Genomic DNA, 26,520 nt, shown 5'->3' on the forward strand with positions numbered 1-26,520 from the left:
GCGGCGGTTGGCCGTAACGGTCGCAGGTGAGGAAGATGGCGGGCCTCGGGACGGTCCCAGGCCTGGGGGGGTTTCCTGGCCTCGGGGCGGGTCCCCGGGTCCGGGTCCGGATTCCAGGGTCCCCGTCGGGGTGGGGGTCCCCAGGGATGGGGGGGGTCCTCAAGTCAGGGTCCTGTCCGGGGCCGTGGGGGCGGCGGGGGAGGGCGTGGCCTAGCCGCGGGCGTCCGTTGGGCGACCCCAAGTGAGGCCGGGCGGTGAGGTCTGCGCATGCGCTCCGCCGTAACGGTAAAGCTGGGCTAAACCGCCTTCCCCTGAGCTGCGGTGTGGCCGGTGGCGTACAAGGCGTCGGGAAGCCGCATGGCAGAGGGGACCCGGCTAAGGCGGCTCGAATTCCTCGGGTTTGGGGTCAACCTCGTGCCCTGTCAGGGGGGTGTGCGTGAGTTCTGGCTGCACTGTCTGCTCATCAGTGCGTGTGTGCACGCCCGGATGCACACGTGCGTGCGAGGGTTGGCTCACTCCCGTGGTCTGCCTGCCTGTGCGCGGTCCTTTCTCCGAGCCTGCTGTGCCTGTAAGGCAGTTAGTTGTCCAGTCGTCGGCCAGGGCGCCAAGTCCCCTCTGGGGGCTGCTCCTGTGCAGGAAGTTTCCTAGCTCGCTTGGCTACAGTGTTTCACTAAGGTCGATTCAAGGTTTCTGATGGTGAAGGATAAGAAAGTTCTTATTTTTGTTTTAGCTTTAGTTTTCCTTTTCATTTGCTAATGGATGACATGCTCAACATTGTGGCACAGGCCGCCACTGTCTGGGCCTCTGCTGGAGTCTATCGGTGAGAGAGAGGCCTGTGAGGGCCAGGAGTGAGCTTGGGTTCCATCGAGCCCGTGTATGGCTCTTTTTAGTCCTGCCATAGGGTGGTGGTGGTGGGAAGGGTATACCAGATGAATATATGCTAATCCTTGAGCAACAGAGCTCAGTTAGTTTGAATCATCGTTATCAGAATGAAAGAACGTAAACTGGCTCAGGCACTGACCTTAACTCCCCCCCCCCCCAAACACGTTCTCTTTCGTCTGCCTTTCTTTGGGTCGGTTATATTCCTGATTCCTGGGCTTTTTCTCCATATTGGTGCAAATAAAACATGTTAATAGACCAGTATTGGTATCTCTCCATCTTGTTTTTAATACGCACATCTACACATATGTCCATAATAATAACCTCTTATTTATGTAGTTTAAAACTTACATAAATACTTTCTCTGGAGAACGTGTGTATTGTATTTCACAATTTTTGATTTTGCTCTGCATTTTGACTTGTGCCTCGTTCTGAGATACGGAGCTTGTTCATTAGATTCACTGTTCAGTTGCATCACTGTCCCACCTTGCTTTTGGTTTCCCTCCATTGTCCCCTACCATAGTGACATCGGGGGTATGTTTTATTTCTTGCCGTTAGAGGCAGTGCTGCAGTAAATGCTTGAATACTCTTTTTGTGCTTTAGTTTCTCCAGAATGTGAGACTAGAAGAGGAGCCCTTGTGCCACAGGAAACAGGGTTCTTACCTATCAAAGCTCACCCAAGTCCATCCATAGTTTCCTATTTTCCATGTTAACACTGAGACTTGCTGGGATCAGGCTCCTTAGTTTCTACAGGTCCAGTCAGGGTTGTGGTTTGTTATTAGTATTCTGATTGCTTATAGAGGTAATATCTTTGCATTTTTTTATTATCCAGTTGAGTTTCTGCTTTTCTGAATGGCTTATTTTTAATCTTTTCCACTTTCCTAATGGATTACTGATTTTTTCTATGATTTGTCAGTTTGTCATGGTATTTATTTTAATAAATCTCCTAGGAGCAAAACTAAAAACATCTTTGATTTGGTGGGGAATTTAAATTAAATGAATAATATCCAGAAAGAAATTTTAAAAACCTATTTGTTGCATTTCATGTAAGCAACAATGATTATCATATGTTAATATTTTAAAGTGTAAACACATGGAACAGATTGTAAGACATGTAAAACATTTTCTTTTATAGGTCTGTGTTTTAATCCTGCTTTTTTAAATGAAGTCAAAATGCCAATAAGACCAGCTCTCCAAGTATGTATTCCTTAGATCAAAAGGAAGTATTTTGATCCCTAAAATAACTTTTCGTGTACTTACAAGAATTCATTGCTCTATCTTTAGCAGTGACAAAACTTAATGTTTTACAAAATACTCAGTAGATTAATTTAAATAAAATGCTCTTTATTAATGTTTTTTAAAAATATTTTATTTTTATTTTATGTGCATGTGTGTATTGCCTGCATGTAGGTAAGTGCACCCATGTCGTGCAATGCCGGCGGAGGTCAGAAGAGGCTGTTGGATCCTGTGAAACTGGATTACAAGACAATCGTTAGCCGCCATGTGGGTGCTGGGATTCGAACCTGGGTCTTCTGCAAGAACAGCCAATGTTCTTAACCACTGAGCCATCTCTCCAGCCCCGTTTATTAAATGTTTTTAAAGTATGTTAATATAAACTATGAAAGGTGTTATTTTCTTTATATGTGCTTTCTACCCTGAACATAACTCATACACTGATTAATGTATTATACCTAGATATTTGTGTAACTTTAAAAATTGTATGGTTCTTACATTTAGATAAAGAACATGTTTTAAAATATCTTTAAAAATATTTGCAGTTTACCACTGAATCTATCTACTCAATGATCAGATTGTAGTCTTAAAACTTGTTGAAGTTGTAATAGCAGGAATGGCAGCTTTGATCAAAATCATAGATATTATATAAAGACAATACTTAGGTTACATTAGTGGATATCATTTTTAAAAGGTGCATTTGTCATTGTGAAATATTCTTTTGTAAAATTTGTATTCAGATATACTGGGATTTTTGTCCATGGTTTTATTTATAGTTACTTAAAAATTGATTTTATGTTTTTCATCATTTTTGATGTATTTTATTTGATGGTTTTGTCAGTGAAAGATATAACTAAGAATTGAAAATTTAATATTTCTCTTATCTAAACTTGTTGGGATTTTAAAACAAAGTGAATATTTTATGAGCTAATTTGATAATTTTCATGTAAATCATTCTCAAATTACTAAATTTTATAACATTACTGATTTTAATCAATCTGTGTCCTGTTAAATATATTTCTGTAGCAACTGGAAAAGTACATTGATGATGCTTTAAGAAAAAATGATTTTAAACCTTTGAGAGCACTTTTACAAATTGATATTTCTGAAGATGTGAAGATTAAATGCAGCAAACAGTTTCTCCAGAAGTTGGATGACTTAATATGCAGGGTAAATACCCATCTTTCTTTAATTATTCTTAAAATTATTATATGGAATTTTATTTTGTAGGAAGGAAGTACTCCATTAGACAAAAATGAGCAGAAAGCCTTTTACAAGCTTGCTTACAATGTTAAATGAATGTTTACCTCACCATTTTCTTGTTTATTATGTGAGACATCTCAACACACTGAACTCTTGTACAAAATCTGTGTACCAAAGGGCTTCTGTTAGGAATCTGGGGAGAAAGTTACTTATTCGAAGTTTAAATAACTTGACCTATTTAAAAAACTTAGCATATTGGTGGAGTTACCCAGTACTTGGTGGTCTCAAAAATCAAAGAAAAAAAAATTGAAGACCTTGAATTTGATTTAACATTTCTGAAGCATATTCATACCTAAAGGAAAGGTAACTACAGTTATCTTTTGGTAACCTTTTAGATACTTGTCTGTTTTGGTATTCAAGAATAGTCATAAATCTTAAAGATTGAATAACAAGTTTTTAGCTTATTGGGGTAGCTCATGCCTGGAAAGCCAGCACTTGGGTCACTGAGGCACGAGGATTGCCACAAGTTCCAGGCTAGCCTGGACTACAGAATGAGACCATGTCTCCAAAACAAACAAACAAACAAACAAACTTCGGTTTGCTAGTTAAACATAAGTTTTAAATAAAAGGGAGCTGCTGCCTAGAGTTTCTCTATGTGCAGATCATAATTCCGAGTTTGCCATTAGCTGGGCAGCTTGGGGCAACTTGCTTGATCAAACCACTCTTTCCATCCTTTCTGTTAGAAAGTTGATGATAAATGGCTCCCTTTCAGGATTTATGAGGATTAGAAATTGATGCATGATGCTCTTGGAACAATGCCTATGTCATACTATTTTGTATATGTACAAATTTAAATATGTGCTTTTCATTTTAGGAACTTGATAAAAAGGATATTCAAATTGTTTCAATCATTTTGATGTCTGTGGGAAGATGTGGCAAAAATATCATTGTTTTGGGGAAACCTGGACTTTTAACCATGATGAAACAAGGATTACTCCAAAAGATAAGTGTAGATTACTTAAACATCTCTGGGAGAGATAAGATAAATGGTACATTTTCTATTAAAATATTCCAAACTGTTGAAAGTAAATTTGGGAACTTTGAGAATGAAGTAAATGTTTTTTGTAACAAAAACAAAGCTAAAGGTCAAAAGGAAGCTGCACAGCTCCCTGATAAGCATTGAATTTCAGGTCACAAGACTCCACTGGGCCTTGGCTTGCTTTATTTTCTGTTGACTGTCTTAAGTCGCTAATTTCCTTTTCATTAGGTTACTATTTTATTTGGATACTAAAATATGTGATACAGATTTTTGTGCTTTTATTCATGGACCTATAAGTGGCACATAAATTATACTTAGAATATAGTATGCACTCAAATATCTGAATTAATTTATTAAGGCAAAATAATTCCAAAACTTTAAAAATAGTAATGATAAAAAGGAAATCTAAATTGTCATGATAGTATTTTCAAGCAATTTTTAAAAGTTAACTTACATGTATCAGTGTTTTGCCTGCATCTGTGTAAGTGCACACATGTCATGCAGTGCCCATAGAGGCCAGAAGAGGGGGTCAGATTCCCTGGAACTAGAGTTATGGGAAGATGTTAGCCGTCATGCTGTTCTGGAAACTGAGCATGGGTCCTCTGCAAAAGCAGTCTGTGTTTTCAATCATTGAACCATCTCTTCAGCTCCTGTTGTAATAGTTTAAATTGATTAAGTCTTAGTACAAATACTCTTGTTATAAAAGAGGAAAATAAGGGTCTTTAAAATGGAAGTAATGTTGGTTTCATTCCTATCTTAAACAATAAGGAAATTTGGGGAGTTATTTTAATGTCTTTTTGGTCTTAGGCTTATTATTTAAACAAATACAGTTGATAACTTTGAGATGTTAAAGTGGAGTTCAATGTAACTAATATATTCATTCTTTTTTTACATGGTTTTCTGGTTTGAAAAATCTGAGGAGATTATTATAAGTAGAGGACGTTCAAAAGATGAAGCTGTTCTAAATATGATAGAAGACTTATTTGACCTTTTGATGGTAAAAATGACATTGACTGATACTATAAAACGTGTGCTCTTTGGGAAACTATTTGTAAATATAATCCTAAGAATCACTAATATTAGAGTGACTTGGATGGATTGGCCTGTCCAGACTATATAAAGCATTTAAGTTGGTTAATATTGGATAGTTTATCAATAGTTAAAAGCTAATTATGCTGTGAATTAAAATTTGTTATTTTAATAGCTTTTATAGTCGTTTAATAATATAGTAAATTCTAAATGAAATATTATTTACTTTTTTTAGGTCATATATGACATCAATGATGCAGGTAAAGTGTTTTATTTCCATTGGAGCAATAATTTGCTGAAAGGTTTAGCATAATTTTATAACACCCATAATATTGTCCTAATATTAGGAACTTACTATTTAATTAAGGAATCAAACTGTTTCTTTAAAGGACACAGTAAAATTTTAGACTTTCTAGACCAATAAAAATGCAGATATTAGGTATGATAAATAAAACATTTCTAAATTATTTTATTAATAAAATTGAGAAAATTTTGTTAGATGGATTTATGAGGTAGAAAATAGCAGTTTTTAAAATTAGGGATCAAAGCTTGAGTTTGTTTTCTAAATTGATGACAAAAGTTTGTAATGAAATTTTATGACACATCAGAAAATATCTTCATGAAAAGAAGATATATCATGTATCAGTTAAGGAACATAATTTTAATTAAACATGTTCACATAGATGGTATTAATTGGATTCTGATATTTAACATTATTTGCTCTTTAGAATGTCATCAGAGTGATTGCTTCTAGTTGAAAGTGATATGGAAGTGAAGCTCCTTGATTGTACAGTGCAATGGATTTTTAAATATGGAGATTTCCCTTGCACAAAAATCACTGTCCAAAAATACTGCTGGATCTGAAGTTGGAGCTTAGAAAAGGTGTATGTCCTTCATATATTTGTGAAGGAGTAGATTATCATCCTTTTTTGGGGTGGAGGGGACAGGATGACAGGATCTCAAATAGCCCAGACCTGCCTCCAACTCATCCTATAGCTGAGGCTGGTCTTGAACTCCTGATCCTCCTATCTACACCTCCCTCCTGAGTGCTAAGATTATAGGCATGTGCCAACATGCCCAACTGAGGCCTTGTGAGCGTACTTTGTAGAAAAAATTTGTTAGTGTCTTTCTACAACATCAGAATTCACTAACAATACATTCATAAGGTGCAGTGGTTTCCAGGGTGGCAGTTTGCCAGATAATCCTGTCTGCTTTGGAAGTCTTGCCTAGGCGAGTGCAAGTTCTATTCAGTTACCAAGATAAATTTTCATAACACTCAACACATTAAGCAAAAATGTGTATCTTTATATAAGCATGCGTGTGTTTTCCAGAATAAATACAAATTAAAGAGGCTGTAGCAGAGTTCAAGAAGTTTCAGAAGTAGGCTGATAGGATGTCATAGTGCCTATTGATAAGATAAGGAACACAGACCAGCAGTAAGGAAGAAGCTGTTGCCATAGAAATGCAGCCACCAGGAAAGAGGATTGAGAGCGAAGATACAGCCAACTTCAGAGACAGAAGGGCAGGACAGGCCTCAGAGGAACAGCGGGTGCAGGTCCAGATAGGTGAACAAGTGGACTGGCAGGCCGCAGTCTAGTACACCATACCCACAGCTGGGTACTGAGCCAAGTTGAAATCCCAAGGACAGTCAGTAGTCCTCAGCCTGTCAATCCTTCACCCACTTCAAGCATCAGATGTCATGTTGGTGTGGGGCCATTGCCACCACAGTGTTAATTTTCTACCGTTTTATGGAGTCCAGGAGAGGGAGTTATAAACCCTTCCTTTGTCTAGCATGTCTGATAAGTTCTTGGGCCTGCTTTCCCTGATAGGATATGAATATACTATGTGCCCCTACAGTCTTAGTTCACCCCAACAAATTTATAGAGTGGCACCTTTTCTACTTCCAAGAATATATCATTCATCAGTCTGTCATGCATAGGTGGTACTGGGCAGGTGGTGCTGTTCACACATCCACCCAAGTGTGCAATCATCCTCCACACTCCAAATGGAGCAAGGCAGGGCAAGGCAGAGCCTGAAAAAAAGGTGTTTTACATACTATGCAGTAACCTATAGTAGGGTACAGCCTGATCTCAACAGATCTGCTGCTTTAACTTTTGACAGTATGGGATGTGTATAAAGCAGTGTGGTCGTCCTACACTTTGTGTCTTTCCTTGGTCTTACAGTTTTATTGAATAATAAATTCATTGTACAGGAGTTCATTGGTAGCAGTTCAAGTAGTCCTACTTTGATGATACTGGCAGATCTTCTTTTACCAGGCTTAGTAAACTAGTATTTAGCTTCTCTCAAATCATATATTACCTGCCACTCAGTAGATCAGTCTGTGTGTCTGTGTGTGTGTGTGTGTGTGTGTGTGTGTGTATACACACAAACACTTGTAGGTTATGTAATGGCTAATGACTGCAAGGTGTTAAAGAGGTAGCAGCAGAGTTTGAGTTTCAATGCTAGGAAATGAAGGAACGAAGGAGATTTCACTGTGGGAGTGAGGGAATGAACCTAGGCCAGAGGTCTGCCACCCCATAGTCAGGCTGCAGGATCAAAATTGAGCTGTAGGACAAGATAAACAAGGTGTGGTCGAGGTTGTGGAAGCAAAGGGCAGACCCAGGTCTAGATGAATGAGCAGGTGGACAGACAGTATACAATGGGCAAATGGCAGGGTGAGTAGGCCCCGTCAGCCATGGGGGCAGAGCTCAGGTAATGCTTCTGGTACAGTCCAGAGTTCTCTGTCAGTCAGGTGTGTGTGTGTGCACATGCCAGGGGGTCAGATGACGAGTCAGTGGAGCTATTGCCATCACGATGTTAGGTGTTTTCCTCTTCGTGGAGTCCAAGTGAAGGAGTAGTGCCCTTCAGATTGTTGTGTACAGTATGTTCTCAGGCCTGGTTTTCCTGATTGGGTTTTAGTATACTTATATATTCATACAGTCTCAATTTACTTTGATAAATTTATAGTTTGGAACTGTTTCTACTTTTAGGAATAGTTTACCGGTTTGTACCTTGTGGGAGGAACTGGAAAGATGGTGAGCATACAGACAGTGTCTACCACAAGGTGCAGAGGCATCCTCCATCTTCAAAATGGAGTCAAATGCTGCTAGTAAAATAGTCTGTCAGGGCAGGGTACATTGTATAGGATACAGTGACTCAGGACAGGACACAGCCTGATCTCAGCAGTGGTATCATTAATTACCATTTCATAGCACGCGTTATCATCAAGATGAGTTTACTACAGTGCAAGTACATCATAGAAGGATTGTTTTGTCTCGTTATTTGGGGTTTAATTCATAAAGCCACATTCTCCACAACCAAAGCTAATTACCAAAGCTGTTAAATACTTGGTAACAATGGCTGAAGACAGTTCTTCTTCAGAAAGATTTTAGTTTTGTCCTTGAATATGAAAGATTTTTTTTTTTTTTTTGGTCTTTTTGGGACAGGGTCCCCCGTGACCCCCCGGCTGTCCTGAAATCCACTAGGCCGCCCATGCGGGCCTTGACCCCACAGAGACCCCCCTGCCTCTGCCTCCCAAGTGCTGGGATTAAAGGCGTGTGCCACCACACCCGGCAAATATGAAAGATTCTTAATAAAATGTTGTCAGTGCTAAGTCCTTTGGCTGCTGTGTGGCTGGCAAGAAGGATTCTCAGATGCTATTTCTGACAAGAATTTCTATAACTGACAGACTAAGATCATGAGATTGAATGAAGTTTACCTTTGGTATTGCTCATTCAGTAAATGTGGCAGCTGTAAATATTTTGCACATAGCACCTGCTGAAGATTAATATGGCCATAGAAAATAAGCAGCAAGTTGGATTGCGTATATGTGCTATAGTTTATCCACCCTTGATTTCAGTAGTAAAATGGGAATGCAGAGCCTGTTAAAACTTGTCGTCCCTTCATTAGTGCATAGACAGCACATCACACCCAGTAGTCAGATCCAAGTTATTTTATCTGTCTTGCTTGAAGACTTCCCCAGGATTGGTGATTGGGGCTGGTGAATTATTTCAAATAATTCACCAAATATAGCTATTTACTGTCTTCAAAGACGAAATATTTTAAGCAAGTTAATAGTGCTGCCTTACAGTTGATTCTATTTTCACCGTTAACATAGCAATTTACTCTAAATTCTTTGGAGAAAAGAGTCCTAAGTACTAGCATTTATAAAATGATTTATCTGATTTTTAGAAATAAATTTTTAAAATTAGATTTTTTTTCATCTGAGTATTTTTTCTTTCAATGTAGTTGCTTTGAAAGTTGTAAATTGTTTTTTCAGAATTTCCATTATTAAAATTTGTTTTTAAAATCTGTTAAAATGTCATGTAGTAAACTTGGAATACAGTTAACACCTCATCTTTTGAAAATAGGTTTAACTTTAAAATAATTTAGCATTTCATGAAGGCAGAATATGAAGTATAAAAATTAATGAGGCCAGTTTTTATAAATAAGAAACAAGTGACTGTTAAAATGATTTAAAATTAACATCTGTCCATAATTTAACACTTATATTCAGGTAAAAAGCAAGTAGTGGAAAGTTTCATACCTCGAATTTGTGCCCTGGTTATTGATTCAAGAGTGAATATTTGCATTCAGCAGGAGGTAATGTCCTTTAACTGTGTTCTAAAACCTAAAACTTGGAACATGAATAGTAAAATAAGTAAAAATTTATCTTAGACTAAATTTCTTAATTTCATGAGGTGTATTTCTGAAAAAATTCATTGCCTGACTAATATGTTTCCTAAATATTCATTAAAAATTATAACTAAATGGATTTATGTATGCATATAAATAATGTAAAAATAAGCTATATACTCTATACTATCGAGATTTTTTAGGAGTTCTGTAGTATTTAAATGCCAAAATTGCCCATATTTTTGTATATCTGCATATACACGTACAACATCAGACACCGAAAGTGATAAGGTAGCATTTTGCTTTTCTTCCTTAGAGCTTATAATAGTTATAAATGTGTCGCTTTACAAAGGGCACACAGAGCTGAGACACTGTGTGGTCCTGCTGTACTTGAAGTTGCATTCACTGTTATACCCGGTGCTCTTTCCTTTATCCTCTACATTCCATGAATACAATGCAGTGATCAAGAAAGAAATAGGCTTTTAAGTTTATGTGCCTGTTTCTCTAAATGTTTCCATGAGCACAAAGTTAATTATCTTTTTTTTTCTTTTCTAGGCTTTAAAAAAAATGAATGCTATACTTGACAGAATACCTCACGATGCCAAGAAAGTCCTTTCTAAACAAGAAATATTAACTCTAATGTAATAATTTTTTAATAATTTTGATTAAGAATTCCTAAAAGTTAAGAAATTAAAGTATATTTTATAAGAAATAAGGCAACCACAGGTTTGAATTAAATAACTGAGACTGATAAGCTTTGTAATTTTTGATACAATATAGTATTTATAGTCTCAAAAAGCCAATTGATGTTAGCCTGTTGTAACTTTTGGTAGTTTCTGTCTCCAAACATAAGCTTTCTATTTAATTGATGAGAGTTTAGTACATAATTTCTTATTTTGATTCATAGGAGTCATATGGGAGAAAGGATTTTAGATGTAGGCGGTAAGTATATCTTTCCAAGATATTAAATCTTTTCAAATTTTTGAATATGTTCTCCCTTTGACAATATTATTAGTCTTTTGATGTTATGAGAATATGCCAGAAATTATAATACATTGTGTAGAATGAAGGAAGCATTTTAAATGAATACAAATTAACAAAGACTTATCTTGGGATAAAATAATGATTTGTCATGACAGCATGATTTAGATAGATATAATTGAGCATAATGATATTTTAGGAATGCTAACTTAATTTTCCGGTAGATAGGAATTTCTTCTACTGAGATATTCCTCAAAAGATAGTTAATAAAATTTTGAGGCCTAATATTTTGGGAGTTGATAGATTTTTTTTTAAAAATAATATGTTTACTGAATGAACTTAATTTTTCTTAGCTTCCTTTGAGCAAATTGTAGAATAAAGCATGGCTTTACTGTACTCTGGGTTACCTGTAAACATAATTTAAAAAGATTCTGTGATTTACATATTATTGTATGAATTATTTGCATATTTCAAGTCTAGTTATAATGAGGAGTCCTAGACTATCTAGGAGTTTCTTGGAAATTTTAAAGTTTAACTTCTCTTACTAAAGAATAAATTACAGTATTGTTTGCTTATTTACCTTGATTATTCTAATCTTTTATAGAATATAGAGTTTTAGAAGGCTAATTTTTTATGATTTTGACTCCTATATTGATTAACAATTTTTTCAAGATTATGACATACAGGTCAGTATTGTGGAAGCTTTGTGTAGAATGACCACAGAAAAAAAAAGGCAAGAACTGTCAAGTCAGTGGTTTTCAATGGATTTTATTGCTAATGCATTTAAAGGAATTAAAGACTCTGAATTTGAAACAGTAAGTAGTATAAGAATAACAAGTTAGTATAGTGAGTATTTTTGTTTAATTCTTATTAAAAATCTTTCTCTTTGAAAATTAGGACTGCAGGATATTTCTCAACTTGGTAAATGGCATGCTTGGAGATAAGAGAAGGTAAAATTAATATAGCCTGTGGTCATAAGCTTATAAAGAAGTTGAGCTTAGCTCCTTGCTGAACACTCAGATATGAACTTCTGTTCTGTTTTGTTACAGTATAAAATATATGTGGAATTGCCGGGCGTGGTAGTGCACGCCTTTAATCCCAGCACTGGAGCTACAGGGAGACCCTGTCTCAAAAAGACTAATATATATATATATATAATATATATATGTGGAAATTTCCTTCAAGACAATTTTATATGATGTCATATAGTAAATTATTGCATTGCTCATCTGTAACAGTCCTCTAATGGTTTACTGTCTTTCAAAATTGCGTGTATATTATTCTTTATTGCTTGAGATATAGTCAAAATCTGGGCAAACATACTTCTTGAAATGCTAGAATGACAATATATAGTAAGCGAATTATCTTGTTTATAAGTAGCATATTATAAGTAGATATTTGGAGTTATTTAACATTAAGAACAAGCATGAAATGATACAAAATGCAATTTTTAACCATTTTAAAATGACAGTATTGTAATGCTTGGCCCTTTGTGGATGTTCTGGATGAATGAGTTCATTTGCTTTACTTAATAAGGAAGAGGAGAATGTGGTTGGGACTAAATACAGGGTGTCATATTACCTGGAACTGAACCCTAAATTCTCATCTTTCCTATTCTATGAGAAAGTTATTTAACCTTACCACCTTTGGTTTCCTTAGCTATATATATTGTAGGACCACTGATAATACTTACTGCATAAAGACAGACATAGTATGCTAAAGTGTTTAAAATAGTATCTGACCACGAAAGTATTCTAAAAAGTTAGCCATTTTTTAATTATCAGAATGACTCACATCTTTTTTACCCATCCAAGTCCTGTGGAAACTTCCACTATTTTAATATATAAATGAAGTTAGGAATACTTGTTGATGTTTGTTAGGGTACTTAGAAAAGTGGTATAATTTCTTTAGTCAAATGGTAGGTTGGATAGTATCCTTGGAGTAATATGCTTTTTATTTTTTTAAAACCTAAACAAATTTCCACTACATATTTGTAATAGTAGTGGGAAAAGAAGCAGTAATAGTCTAGCTTGGTGGTTTTCACATGTACCCCCAGCTACTTGCAAGGCTGAAGAAGGAATATCTCAAATTTGAGGCCAGCTCAGACAACATGAGACCCCATTTAAAGACTATCACTTAAAAAGATTATTTTATTTTAAGTGTTATAACCAGTTCCCAAGATTCTAGGCATTATTTTATGATTGAACAAGATTATTCAGTGAGGGCTGATTTTTTTTTAAATTTTGTTTTCTAGGGTCTTTACATTTCCTTGTTTGTCAGCATTTCTTGATAAATGTGAGGTAAGTTTTAAATATGTCATATTTCAGTTATTAGATATATTTTTATGAAAAAGTGATTTACGGATTATATAATGATCTTACACATTGAGTAGTTAGACTTAGATCATAGTACATTGACTAGTATTACATACACACAGTGAAACCATGAAAATTTCCCAAAGCAACTCATCTTCATCAAGGAGAACTCAAATACAAAGGCTTGTAGCTCTCCAGATTTTCTTCTCAGTCCTTACAGGCATTGCTGATTATAACTTATTTTAAACTCATACTTTTAGTGACTGCTAACACTTGAAATGTTTTTGATTTCTTGATACTAGATAAATTCTGTGTAAAATATTTAAATATTTAAAGCATTTCCTCTGATTCTAGATTTATCTAAATGCTTTTCTGCTTTTTCTTCATAATCTGTTTATGTCTCTTAAAAGTATTCAGGGAGTATCTATTTTGCTTAATATAGTGTTTCTGGATTCTAGAGTAAAAACAGAATTAAATAAAATAATCCAGTCATGATTATAACCTGATAATAAAATTTTAACTTTTTATAAGCATAGTACATACTAGTTTTGTATGTTCATTTTGTTAGCTGCAAATACCATCAGATGAAAAACTCGAGGAATTTTGGATTGATTTCAATCTTGGAAGCCAGACTCTGTCATTCTACATTTCTGGAGATGATGATGTAAGCTTTATTCCCTCTCTGTTACCATATATGCATATGTGTAAATAGCAATTTTGAAATTTAAGAATTGCTCATTTATTTGTCTATCTTTATAGCCATTCTTTTAATACATTTCACCATTTAGCTTTTATAATTTTAAGATTGTAACCTACCAAGCTAATTAGGAGTGAAAATTCCTTTTGAGTTTTTATTATAAAAAACAATGTTAATTTTAACATTTTTACACAAACCTTTCAGAAATAGTTATATGCCAGTGGCATAGATTTCATTCATTTGGATGGAATGAATCAACTTTTTAAAAGCCAGCATCAAGGCTGGTACAGTGCTTAGTAGCTGAGGGGCATGCTGTGGGAACTAACAGAGGATGATTAATGTCTTACTGGATCATAGGCCTTCTCTTGGAAAGAAGCGAGATATGAATTCTTACAGTGGCATTTGGAAGTGAATTTTAGTTCTTTAAATGTTGTAGCATAGTCCAAACAGATGTAATATTCTCTTTTGTCCTCTTTATTGTTTGAGGAAGGTATTTGAGCCTTTGTTTCTAAGAACTACCACTTCATATTTGATATAATATTGCTTTATATTTGATATGACATGCATCTACCCCAAATTGTGTAGTCACTCTTCCAAATTCTTTTTAAAAATATTTTAGTTATTATTTTTATTTTATGTGCATGAGTGTGTTGCCTGCATGTATGTGAGGGCACCCGTATCGTACAGTGCCACAGAGGTCAGAAGAAGGCTTCGGATTCCCCTGGGACTGGAGTTAAGGACGGTTTGTAGCCGCCATGTGGGTTCTGGGAATCGAACCCGAGTCCTCTGCAAGAGCAGTCAGTGCTCTTAACCGCTGTGCCATCTCTCCAGCCCTGTATTTTTTCTATATAGTAGTTATTGATATTAAAATAATTTTGTTGTCCCTCCCCCACTAATCATGGATCTGCTTTTTATTTTTATACCTAAGGACTTACTGTTTTTTGATGAATGAATAAATATATAAATAATATATTGAAAGAACAGAAAGATATATGTTTAATAATAGAAGGCACAGGGCATAGGAGAAAATAAGTTGCTAGAGCTGGTGAATAAGTAGCGTGAACTCCATTGTTATTCTTAAGAACTTAACAAAGCTCCAGCCTTGTATTAAGCACTAGGGAATATATCATGTGTACGTGGGGAGACTGGATTAAAATATAATGGGGACAAGACCAGAGACAGCTAAGAGGCTGTTGCAGTAGTCCAGGTGAGATGCCATGATAGCACTGTTTGAAAAAGTGATCATGGGAATAGAAATGGATAGATTGCAGATAAACTAGAAGGAGGTAGAATTTTACAAATTTGCATGTGCTAAAGTTATGAATGGCTAATAAAACTTGTGGATCTAGAGATATGGCAATGTTTTTACATGAGGGTGCATCTTCTATGAGAATGATGGATTCAGTTTCGAATATATTGCTTTGGAGATGGCTGTACAATAATCACTGGAAGGTATCTGGTAGACAGATTTATTGTTCCAGCCTCAAGTGGAAGATCTAAACCATAATTAGAAATATAGATGGTATGTGTGACAAAGCCAGGGAGGTTATCCTGTGCCTATATGATGGAACTATGAAAAGCATGTGGTTTTTACAGGCTGTCTAGAAAAGACTTTAGTCAAAAGGACACTTACTAAGGAATTAGCTAAAAGAGAACAGAAGGGCCTATGGGAGACAGGGGAGAGAACTCTTTACTAGTGAAACTACTATGTTGAGTACTGGAGAGTTAAAAATTGACTCATGAACGAGCAGTTCCACTAAAGTAACAGGAACTCTTAAGGTATTTCAGGAAAGTGGAAGGTGGTTTTTTTGTTTGTTTATTTGTTTTTCTCTAGAACTAAAGTCAAGGAAAAAGCAGAGTTAATAGCTAAAATAAGATGTGAATTCAAGGGAGGAACTGGTAGGTATTTTGTCTCAGTAGTTATCTTTGAAAATTGATGAGGGTCAGAGAACAGGAGATCAAAATGAGAACGTGAGAGTGAGGGACATATGACGGAGAATGGAAGGGGAAGGGGATGATTGACCCACAGCACATGTAAGAAACAATGAACAAGGCATCTCAGTATGTGAAGAAGATCATCTGTAGGAGTGAAGCATGACAGCTGCCTGTGCCACAGAGTATCAGTCTTTTTTTATACCTAGATAGGAGGCAGCTCAGAGTCCTGGACAAAGATGAGACTATCAGTAGCTTGCACTGGACACTGGGATTTTGGGTGTGACAGATCTACCAACACCCCTGGAGAAGGCTAAAGAGGGCGTGATACCCCTAGGTGACTGGTTTCAGCTAACAGGGGAAGTAGTAGACATGACAGTGAAGAACTGGAGGCCTTACAGGGATTTCTGTAGTTTGAGTTATCCCCGAGTAACACAGGGATGGGACTGACTTTCCTTAGCAAGATCACTGGAAGGTTTTAGAGTCCTGATTTTAGGTCTGGTTTCCAAGTTGTACCGTAACACCATGAATTCAGTATCATTGTATCCAGTTACACAAGTTTACAGAGAAATATTGGAAAGGGCAAACATTTTAGACAATCATATGTATTCAATGTTTGACTCTCAGAATAAATAAGTAATGAATATTAAAATTTTAGGATGTGAATAGATATTTGTAGATATTGACTAAGACTTTGTAAAATACTTCAAAGCAAAAAGACCTCAGGATTTGGTAACATTCTAAAAGGCATCCTCTAGTCTTTTAAAAAAATTATAAAAATATTTTTATTCTTGGAGAAATTCATAAATGTATTTTTATCATATTCACCCCAATTTGTCCCCTTAACTACTTCCAGATCATTTCTACCTCCCCACCCCCAACTTCTTATCCTCTTTTGTTGTTGTTTAGTAATGCATCGCTCCAATTGTGCAGCCCATATGCTTTGGGTGTGGGGCCATTCATTGGCACGTGCTCTAATAAATCCAGACATAACATTTTGAGTTAAAAACAAATTTAAAAATGAGTATCATTTTAATAGTTAATAAAATATGTACAGTATGTAGCTGATTGAGCAAGAAATGTCTTATAAACTGATTGCTTAGAGATACTAGCAAAAATAAACTTTGTAATTTATATAACTTGAAAATTGATATTGAAGGAAGTTTTAAATCGGAGATAAAGTATTGTTTATTAAGACCTTTTTTTCTAAATTGAAGGATCATCAGTGGGAAGCAGTTACTGTGCCTGAGGATAAAGTTCAAATGTACAGCATCGAAGGTATTAACGTTAAACTTGTTTTTTTATAATTTTTTTCTTGATTCTTGTCATAAAGAAGAGAAACTGCCTCTTGGATAATAAAGTCAGCTACTGAGAACAACAAAACATTTTGAGACATTCGTGTTTATAAATTTGCTAAACAGCCCCGCCCCACAGTTTTTTCTTTATCTTAAAGTTGTGATAGGTAGTCTGACCATTTTCATGTGAATATTTTCAAGGCTCTTGCATTTTTTTTAATTTTTAAAATTTATTTAATAACCACATAATTAGAGAAAGCGTTTTATTACAACAGCATTGGCATAGTCAGTAACAGTTTCCAGAGCTAAGATGTATCTCTTTCAAAATTAGCTGTAATTTTTATGTTCACAGTGTTAAATTATACAGTTATACATTATTGTACTCAGTATAAACCTGTAAGACATAAAATTGAGGCTTTAACTTTTTAAAAGAATTTTTACAAAAACTTTATTGAGAATGTCATACATGCATATAGGTGTTTTGATCAAATCCATGCCCACTCCCTCGCCTCCAACATTCCCCACTCTGAGGAGGTAATCCTAAAATCTTTTAAGGATTAGATACAAGCTCCCAAATACTTCTGACATTTTTGGCCTTGGAACAGAGTATGTTGCTAACAGGCCCAAGGACATTTTGACTTTTGGTCAAGAAGCTGGCTACATTTCTTTGGGGTCTTTTTACCCTAATTGCCTAGCCAATTCCTACCTCCTATTCTTATGCCATCCTCTGAAGGGGTTATCCAAATTGCCAGTAGAGGCTTTAACTTTAAAAAAAAAAAAGATCCCCGTTTAGTTCTAAAATACAGTTTCATGCAGAAAAATTTATTTTTAATGCCACTAACACTTAGATATTTGCACATGCATCTCTAATCTCTGTATATCTGATTCTTACTAGTCACAGTTGGTTACTTTCTGAGATCCTTGGCACCTGAGCATGGATATAAATTCATCAGGTAGATTTCAGTGGTAATGTTTTTCATAATACTAATTAACATAAAGCAAATTTTTATGCTTCTCCCTCAAATATAATTCATTTTTTAATTTATTGATTATTTTGGTGTATTTCATACAGAATATCCCAAATAATCTTATTCATCTTTATATCCACATCTCAAATGGCACCCTTCCATAGCCTACACCCCCCCCACTGGAGCCCATATACTCTGTCATCCCTGTTACTGTCCACTGTGTTATCAGTGCCCCCAGCCGTTGCCCAGTGCTAGTCCATCCGCTGAATCTAATCAACCTATCAAGAGTTCCTTCTTTTAGGAAGATCAGCTGTTCCTCATCTATCAACGAGCTGTTGTCAATATTCCTTTAGATAACATTGGGGTTTGTTTTTCATTTTCCCAGTTCTATGCTGGGTTGCTGTCTGGGAGTCTCTTGGCCACCCTGGCCAACAACTTGGTGGACGGTATCTCCTCTCTGGTATTGTTTCTTGTTATATAGCTTTTAGCTATATACATGGACTCTTAAAGAATTACACTGATAACTTTAATCTTTAGTTATACTTTCCTTTTGGGTGTTTAAGACCATACAGTTGGTCCAAATAAACCAATTTATTTTTACTCTTAAGGTCGTTCAAGGATCTGTTCCTCAGGAGTCACATGGGCTTGGGAGGAGCCCCTGGCTCCCTTCTTTTACCAGTTCCATCTATGTGAAGATAAGTCAAAGTCCTGCTTGACTGTGACTGGCTTCACCTGGAAGCATGGAGGAAATGTTTCCTCTGTGTTGACCCTCCTCTTTGTATACTAGACTGGTTCAAGTCCATTTGGTGGGGTCTTCATGGCCTCCTTGATCAAGCGGACAGGTGACGCACCACAGTTACAGGACATTTTGAGAGATGCTCATAGTTCCCTGGAACTTAGTCAATCTAGGAGGGTCAGGAGCAAAAACTGTCGTTTAAGCCCCTCTGACCAGATTAGTATAGGCCTCAAAGTATGGCTGTTAAACATCCAAGAAGATTATCTTCACCAGTCTGGTACTTTTAATTACCATGTGCTACATAGATAAAGCTTAGTCAAAAACCAATTATGTTCCTTGAGCTAGTTGTATGTATAATTTGTCACTAGGTTGTTGGACTAATAGGGTTCCCTGTTTTTTTTTTTTAACTAGCTAGGCATTATTTATCTCTCTCATTGTCTCACCCCTCCACCGAGGTTTCCCCATTTTCCCCATTTCTCCCTCAATAATAACCCTTACCTATGGTCCCACCTCTCTTGAGCTCCTTCTCTCCCTTTATCCCCTAGGTTCCTTGTGTAACACTTCCTCCTCCATCCCATTAAAATAACCCCATTTTTATCCATATCTCCCTTACTAACACCTGTTTCCTACTGTTCTCTTTCAGATTCTTTCTTTTCCTTTACCTCCGTGGTTCCTTTTCATTATCCTGGTTCCTGTAGTTATGTCTGTATACATCTCGCTTCTTAGCTATCTTTATTTCTTCTTTTGAGAACTCTGCTCAGCTCCTTAGCCCATCTTTTAGCTGTTGTTAAAAGAGCAGCAACAAACATGGATGTACAAGTGTATCTGAAATAGGATGAGTTCTTTGGATATACACCAAGGAGTGGTATAACTGGGTCAAATTGTAGGTTCATTTGTAGTTTTTTAAGAGTTCTCCACACTGCTTTCCATAGAAGTTGAACATGTTTGCAGTCCTACCAGTAGTAGATGAGCATTCCCCTTTCCCCACATTCTCTCTAACATTTGGTATCATTTGTTCTCTTGATCGTAGCTAGTCTGACTGGAGTAAGATGAAATCTTAAAGTGGTTTTAATTTGCATTTCCCTAATTACTAGCGATGTTGAACACTTTGTAAGATGTTTCTTAGCCATCTTTACTTCTTCTTTTGAGAACTCCTTAGCCCATCTTTTAATTGGGTTACTTACTTTCTTGATTCTTTATTTTTTGAGTCCATTATGTATTCTGGATGTTAAACCTCTGTCAGATGTGTTGCTTGTGAAGATTTTCTCCCATTCTGTGGGTTTTCTCTTCGCTTCCCTGGTTGTCTCCTTTGATGTACAGAAGCTTTTTAGTTTAATGTGGTCCCATTTGGTTATTGCTGACCTTAATCCCTGAGCCACTTCTGTATGATTTAGAAAATCCTTTCTTATACCTATATCTTGTAGGTTTTTGCCAATGTTTTTCTCTAATAGTTTCAGGCTTTACATTGAGGTCTTTGATCCATTTGGAATTGACGTTTGTGCAAGGTGAAAGATAGGGGTCTAGTTTTATTCTTCTGCAGGCAAGATCCAGTTTTACCATCACCATTTGCTGAACATGCTGACTTTCCTCCAGTGAATGTTCTTGGCCCCTTTGTCAAATATCAGGCAGGTGAAATTGCATGTACTCATATTTGGGTCTTCAATTTTGTTCTGTTGGGGTCTATTTTTGTGCCAGTACCATGTTGTTTTTATGACTATATCTCTGTAATACAGCTTAAAACCTGGTATAGTAATCCCCCCCAGCATTACTCTAAGTGCTCAGAGTTGCTTTAGCTATCCGAGGTCTTTTGTGCTTCCATATGTATCTTAGGATGGTTTTTTCCAACTCTGTGAAGAATGTCATGGGGATTTTGATTGGCATTGCATTGAATCTATAAATGGCTTTTGGTAGGATGATCATTTTCACAATATTTATTCTTCTAATCCATGAGCATGGGTGATCCTTCTGTCTTCTGATGTCAGTCTCTTTCTTTAAAGTTTTAAAATTTTCATTGTAGAGGTTGTTAATGTTTTTGGTCAGGTTTATTCCAAAATATTTTTTGCAGCTATTGTGAAGGGGAGTGTTTCCACGTGTTCTTTCTCTGATTGCTTGTTATTGGTATATAGAAAGGCTACAGACTTTTGTAGATTAATTTTGTAAGCTGCCACTTTACAGAAAGTGTTAATCATTTCTAGGAGTTTTCTGGTGGAATTTTTGGCAACTCTTAAATATATCATCTGCCAAAAGGGATAATTTGATCTCTTCTTTTCCAGTTATTACTCCTTTAATTTCCTTCTCTTGCCTTATTGCTCTTGCAAGAGTTTCAAGCACTATGTTAAAGAGAAGTGGGATAGTGGACAGCCTTGTCTGGTTCCTGATTTTAATGGGAATGCTTCCAGTTTTTCTCCATTTAGAATGATGTTGGCTGTGGGTTTGTTATATATGGCTTTAATTATGTTGAGGTATGTTCCCTCTTGTCCAATTCCCTCTAGGACTTTGAACATAAATGTATGTTAATTTTGTCAAAGGTCTTCTCTGCATCGTTGAGATGACCATGTGTTTTTTGTCTTTGAGTCCATTTATATGATTAATGACATTTATTGACTTGTGTATATTGAACCAGCCCTGTATCTCTTAAATAAAGCTGACTTGATCATGGTGGATGATCTTTTTAATGTGTGTCTGTATGCGGTTTGCAAGTATCTTGTTGAGAATTTTTGCATCTATGTTCATTAAGGATATGGGACTCTAGCTTCTTTTTTTGGTTGTATCTTTACCTGCTTTTGGTATTAGAGTGATGTTGGCTTCATAGGAGGAATTTGGAAGTTCTCCCTCCATTTCTTTTTCAATAAGTTAAGTAGTATTGGACATAGATCTTCTTTAAATGCCTGGTAGAATTCTGCTGTAAATCATCTGGTCCTTGGCTTTTTTCAGTCGGGAGGTTTTGTATTACTGTTTCAATTCCCTTATGTGTGATGGGTCTGTTTAAGCTGTTAATCTCGTCTTGGTTTAGTTTTGGTGGTTCTCATGCTTTTATATATCCATCCGTTTCTTTTAGGTTTTCAAATTTAGTAAGCATACAGGTTTTTAAAGTTTTCCCTTATAATGTTCTGTATCTTTCTGGTGTCTGTTGTGGTGTTTCCCCTTTCATCTCTGATTTTGTTGATTTTGAGATGCTTTCTTTCTTTCTTTTGGTTAACTGGGCTAGTGGTCTATCAATCTTGTTTATCTTTTCAAAGAACCAGCTCTTGGATTCATTGATTCTTTGTATTATTTTCTTCGTTTCTATTTCATTAATTTCTGCTCTGATTTTTGTTATTTCTTCTTGTCTGCTGGGTTTGGGTTTCATTTGTTGTTGCTTTTCAAGTGTCTTGAGTTGCAATGTTATTTGTGTTCTTTCTGATTTATTTATTTTTTTATGTGTATGTATGTATTGCCTGCATGTAGATAAGTGCCACCATGTCGTGCAGTGCCTGCAGAGGACAGAAGAAGCTGTTGGATCACCTGGGACTGGAGTTATAGACAGTTGTTAGCTGCCATGTGGGTGCTGGGATACAAACCTGGGCCTTCTGCAAGAACAGCCAGTGTTCTTAACTGCCGAGCCATCTCTTTAGCCCTCTTTATGATTTTTTAATGTAGGCAGCTAGAGCTTATAAACTTCCCTCCAAAGACTGCTTTCAATGTGTCCCAGAGGTTTTGTTGTTTTATATTGTCCTTTTCATTTAGTTCCAGGAATACTTTTATTTCTTTCTTAATTTCTCCTTTGACCATTCATCACTCAGGAGTATGTTGTTTAATATTCATGTGTTCATGTAGTTACTAGGGTTTCTTGCAGTGTTGATTTTAAGCTTTATTGCATTGTGGTCTGATAAAATGCATGGTATTATTTCTTTTAGAATGCATGGAATTATTTCTTTTTTTGCCTCCCAGTATGTGGTCAATTTTGTAGAAAGTTTCATGGAGCGCTGAATAGAACCTATGTCCTTTGGTGCTTGGGTGGAATATTCAGTAGATGTCTGTTAGGCCCATTTGATGTATGGTATTGTTTAATTCAGATGTCTCTCTGTTAATTTTCTGTCCTCTTGACCTATCTAATGGAGACAGTGGGGTATTGAAGTCCCCTACTATTAATGAGTTTAGATTAATCTGGGTCCTAAAGTCCTGTAGTGTTGTTTTTATGAAGTTAGGTACACCAATTTGGTGAAAATGTTTATGATTGTAATATCTTCTTGGTTAATTGTTCCTTTGATCAGAAAGAATTGACCCTCTTTATCTCTTAGGATTAGCTTTCATTTAAAGTATTTTGTCAAATATTAGAATTGCAACGCCTGCTTTTTTCTTAGTACCATTCACTTGGAATATTTTTTTCCATCCTTTCACCTTAAGGTAGTGCCTGTCCTTAAAAGAGATGGGTTTCTTGAAGACAACAAAAAGATGGGTTTTGTTTCTTATCCATTCAACTAGTCAGTGTCTTTTGACTGGGGAGTTCAGTCCATTGATGTTTAAATTTATTAATGAAAGATGTGTATTCCTGTCATTTTGATTTCTGTTTGCATTCTTGGTGTAGCTGTGCGTTTCCACAGTTATACCTTCATTAAGTTTCTTTAACCCCTTGTGTATAGTCGTTCCTTTCTTCAGCTTGTTGTAGTGCTTCAAGAACTCTCTCTAAAGGGCTGGTTTTATGGACATGATTTCTTTCAGCATTATGTATTTCATGGAAGATTTTTCTTTCCCCTTTGACTGTAATACACATTTTTGCTGGGTAAAGTAATCTGGGTTGGCATGTGTGGTCATATAGAACAGGGAATACTTTGGTCCAGGTTCTTCTGGCTTTCATAGTTTGCACTGAAAAGTCAGCTCTAATCCTGATGGGTTTTCCTTTATATGTGACTTGTTTTTCTTTTGCAGCTTTCAGTATTGTCTCTTTGTTCTGTATGTTTAGTGTTTTTACTATGATGTGCTGTGGATGGGTTCTTTTCTGGTCTTATTTGATGTTCTATGTGCTTCTTATATTTGTATGGGCATATCTTTCTTTAATTTGAGGAAATTTTCTTCTACAATCCTGTTGAAGATCTGGTCCATACCATTATGCTGAGATTCTTCTCCCTCCTGTATGCCTAGGATGTGTAAGTTTGGTCTTTTAATGGTGTCACACAATTTCTGTATATTCCATTCTAGTGTTTCCTTAAATTGTTCATAATCTTTTATTGAGTGGTCAATTCATCCACTTGATCTTCCATTCTTGATAATTCTGTTTTCCATTTCATTCATCCTATTAGTGAGGCTTTCTCCTGTTGTTTCTAACTGGCTTATTGAGTATTTCACTTTCTTCGTCATTTCAGCCTGAGTATTCTTCAATATTTCTAACTCTTTTTCTGAATTCATTCAGAATTTTATACCTATCTTTCAGTTCTTTGATTTCTGTGTGTGTTCTTTAAATTCACTGAACTCTTTTTTTAACCTTTAAAAGAAAGTTTATTGAGAGTTTCATACATGCATATAAGGTATTATGATCAAATCCATGCCTACTCTCTCCCCTCCAGCACCTCCCATATTTCTCCATCACTTTTTTCTGACAACTTTGCCTGCCTGCCTTCCTTCCTTCCTTCCTTCCTTCCTTCCTTCTTCCCTCCCTCCCTCCCTCCCTCCCTTCCTCCCTCCCTCCCTTCCTTCCTTCCATCCATCCTTCCTTCCGTTACTCTAACATTACCCCTCTGAAGAAGTAACCTTAAAATCTTTAAGGGATTAGATAAGAGCTCCCAAATACTCTTGTCATTTTTGGCCTTTGGAACAGAGTATGTTGCTAAGAGGCCAAGGCTATTTTGATTTTTGCTGATAGGGAATTGGGACACATACCACTCTGGCTTCTTCCATGCTGCACAGGAACACAGGGTGAGGCAATTGGGGTACCCCTTCAGTGGGTCTATCTAAAAGACTCACAAATTGTGTAACTCTTATCTGTAAGGAGAAAAGAAAGTCCTTGATTGGTGCGTAGAAGATGTGAAGGAGAAGTAAAGGCAAGAGTGGTTAGCATTACAATTTCTAGACAGAGAACCAGAAAAAATCCAGAATGGCAAATTTCAAATGTTCGTATCAGAGACCATTGGGATTTCTTGATGAGAGCTTCTAAGAGCATCCCTCTACTGGGTTCCTCCTCATTTTTCTTTTGTCTGCCAAGGCTGGACTCAAGAGCGATGAGTTTGGGATTTGCTTTCAAGTATTTTGATAGCTATTTGAGTGGTTAGAATCAGTGTCAGTTCCCTCTCAAAGGCTTTGAGCTAACTGAGGGGTTGCTGAGGTGTATGTATAACCTGAGGGTTTGTACACTAGAATGCCTTTACCCAGCATGGGTCATGCCTTCTCTTCCTAGCCTTCCCCAGATTGTATACTTTAGCCCTCCCCAAATCCAGGAGACCATGCATGATTAGGGCCAAATTACATACAGTTGGCTGGGAAGAGTGGCTGGATACTCCAGTGAGGGTCCATTGACCCTGCTTGGCCCTCCTTTAATGAATGAGCACAACCGTCAATAAGCCCAATCGTGATGATGTTTAGCGATCAGGCTCAGCTGAAGTCATGATGATGGTAGTTATTTTATGCAGAGGAGGCTGCTGTATAGCATCAGCCCTGGACTTTTTTTTAACAATATGAAAGAACTCTCCAAAATCTCTGCTTCCCTCCAACTCCCCAGGAGGCTCCAGATTCTGTATCCCCCTGGAGAAGGAATTGGATTCATTCATGCAGAAGAGACTGCTGTACAGCATCATCTTATTAAAACATCATGGAATTTAAAAGGATTTGGTATTAGACTCCACATATGAAGTAGAACATACGTCTTTTGTTTTTCTGAGTCTGTGTTACTTTACTTCGTATAACAGTTTCTAAATCCATCCATTTACCTGCAGATTTCAGTATTTCATCTTTCTTTACTGCTGAATAGAACTCCATTCTGTAAATATACCACATTTTTGTTAACCACTTGTCAGTTGAAGGAAATTTAGGTTGCTTCCATCTCTTAGCTACTGTGAAAAGAGCAGCAAAAAAACATGGATGTACAAGTGTCTCTACAATAGGATGAGTCCTTTGGGTATATGCCAAGGAGTGGTATAACCAGGACATATGGTAGGTTCATTTTTAGTTTTTTAAGAGTTTTCCATAGGGGTTGAACGAGTTTGCAATCCTACCAGCAGTGAATGAACGTTCCCCTTTCTCCACATCCTCTCCAGCATTTGGTATCATTTGTTCTCTTGATCCTAGCCAGTCTAATTGGGGTAAAGTGATACCTTAGGGTGGTTTTAATTTGCATTTCCATAATTACTAATGATAGTGAACATTTTTTGAAATGTTTCTTAGCCATCTTTATTTCTTCCTCTGAGAACTCTCTGTTTAGATCTTTAGCCCATCTTTTAATTGGGTCATTTGATTTCTCAAGTCTTTGTTTTTTTGAGTTCTTTATATATATTCTGGATGTTAAACCTCTGTCAGATGTGTCACTGGTGAAGTTTTTTCCCATTCTGTGGGTTTTCTCTTCACTTTTTTGATTGTTTCTTTTGCTGTACAGAAGCTTTATAGTTTTTG

General features: G+C 36.5%; 1 protein-coding gene across 1 annotated transcript in view; it reads left to right on the plus strand.

The window, feature by feature from the left end:
* Nucleotides 1-6: 6 nt before the first annotated feature.
* Nucleotides 7-26,520, plus strand: part of Sycp2 (synaptonemal complex protein 2) — an 89,707-nt gene continuing 63,193 nt past the window's right edge. Inside the window, exons 1-14 of the mRNA XM_029568235.1 lie at nucleotides 7-26; nucleotides 2,015-2,076; nucleotides 3,139-3,282; nucleotides 4,190-4,318; nucleotides 5,247-5,351; nucleotides 5,619-5,643; nucleotides 9,900-9,985; nucleotides 10,574-10,659; nucleotides 10,926-10,960; nucleotides 11,672-11,814; nucleotides 11,897-11,949; nucleotides 13,254-13,299; nucleotides 13,883-13,978; nucleotides 17,161-17,221. Coding sequence (XP_029424095.1) covers nucleotides 2,053-2,076; nucleotides 3,139-3,282; nucleotides 4,190-4,318; nucleotides 5,247-5,351; nucleotides 5,619-5,643; nucleotides 9,900-9,985; nucleotides 10,574-10,659; nucleotides 10,926-10,960; nucleotides 11,672-11,814; nucleotides 11,897-11,949; nucleotides 13,254-13,299; nucleotides 13,883-13,978; nucleotides 17,161-17,221 — 1,033 coding nt within the window. The 5' untranslated portion in view covers nucleotides 7-26; nucleotides 2,015-2,052. The remainder of the gene's footprint in view (nucleotides 27-2,014; nucleotides 2,077-3,138; nucleotides 3,283-4,189; nucleotides 4,319-5,246; nucleotides 5,352-5,618; nucleotides 5,644-9,899; nucleotides 9,986-10,573; nucleotides 10,660-10,925; nucleotides 10,961-11,671; nucleotides 11,815-11,896; nucleotides 11,950-13,253; nucleotides 13,300-13,882; nucleotides 13,979-17,160; nucleotides 17,222-26,520) is intronic.

The sequence above is a fragment of the Nannospalax galili genome, unplaced genomic scaffold (genome assembly GCF_000622305.1).
Source record: "Nannospalax galili isolate Female #2095 unplaced genomic scaffold, S.galili_v1.0 scaffold231, whole genome shotgun sequence".
Classification (NCBI taxonomy): domain Eukaryota; kingdom Metazoa; phylum Chordata; class Mammalia; order Rodentia; family Spalacidae; genus Nannospalax; species Nannospalax galili.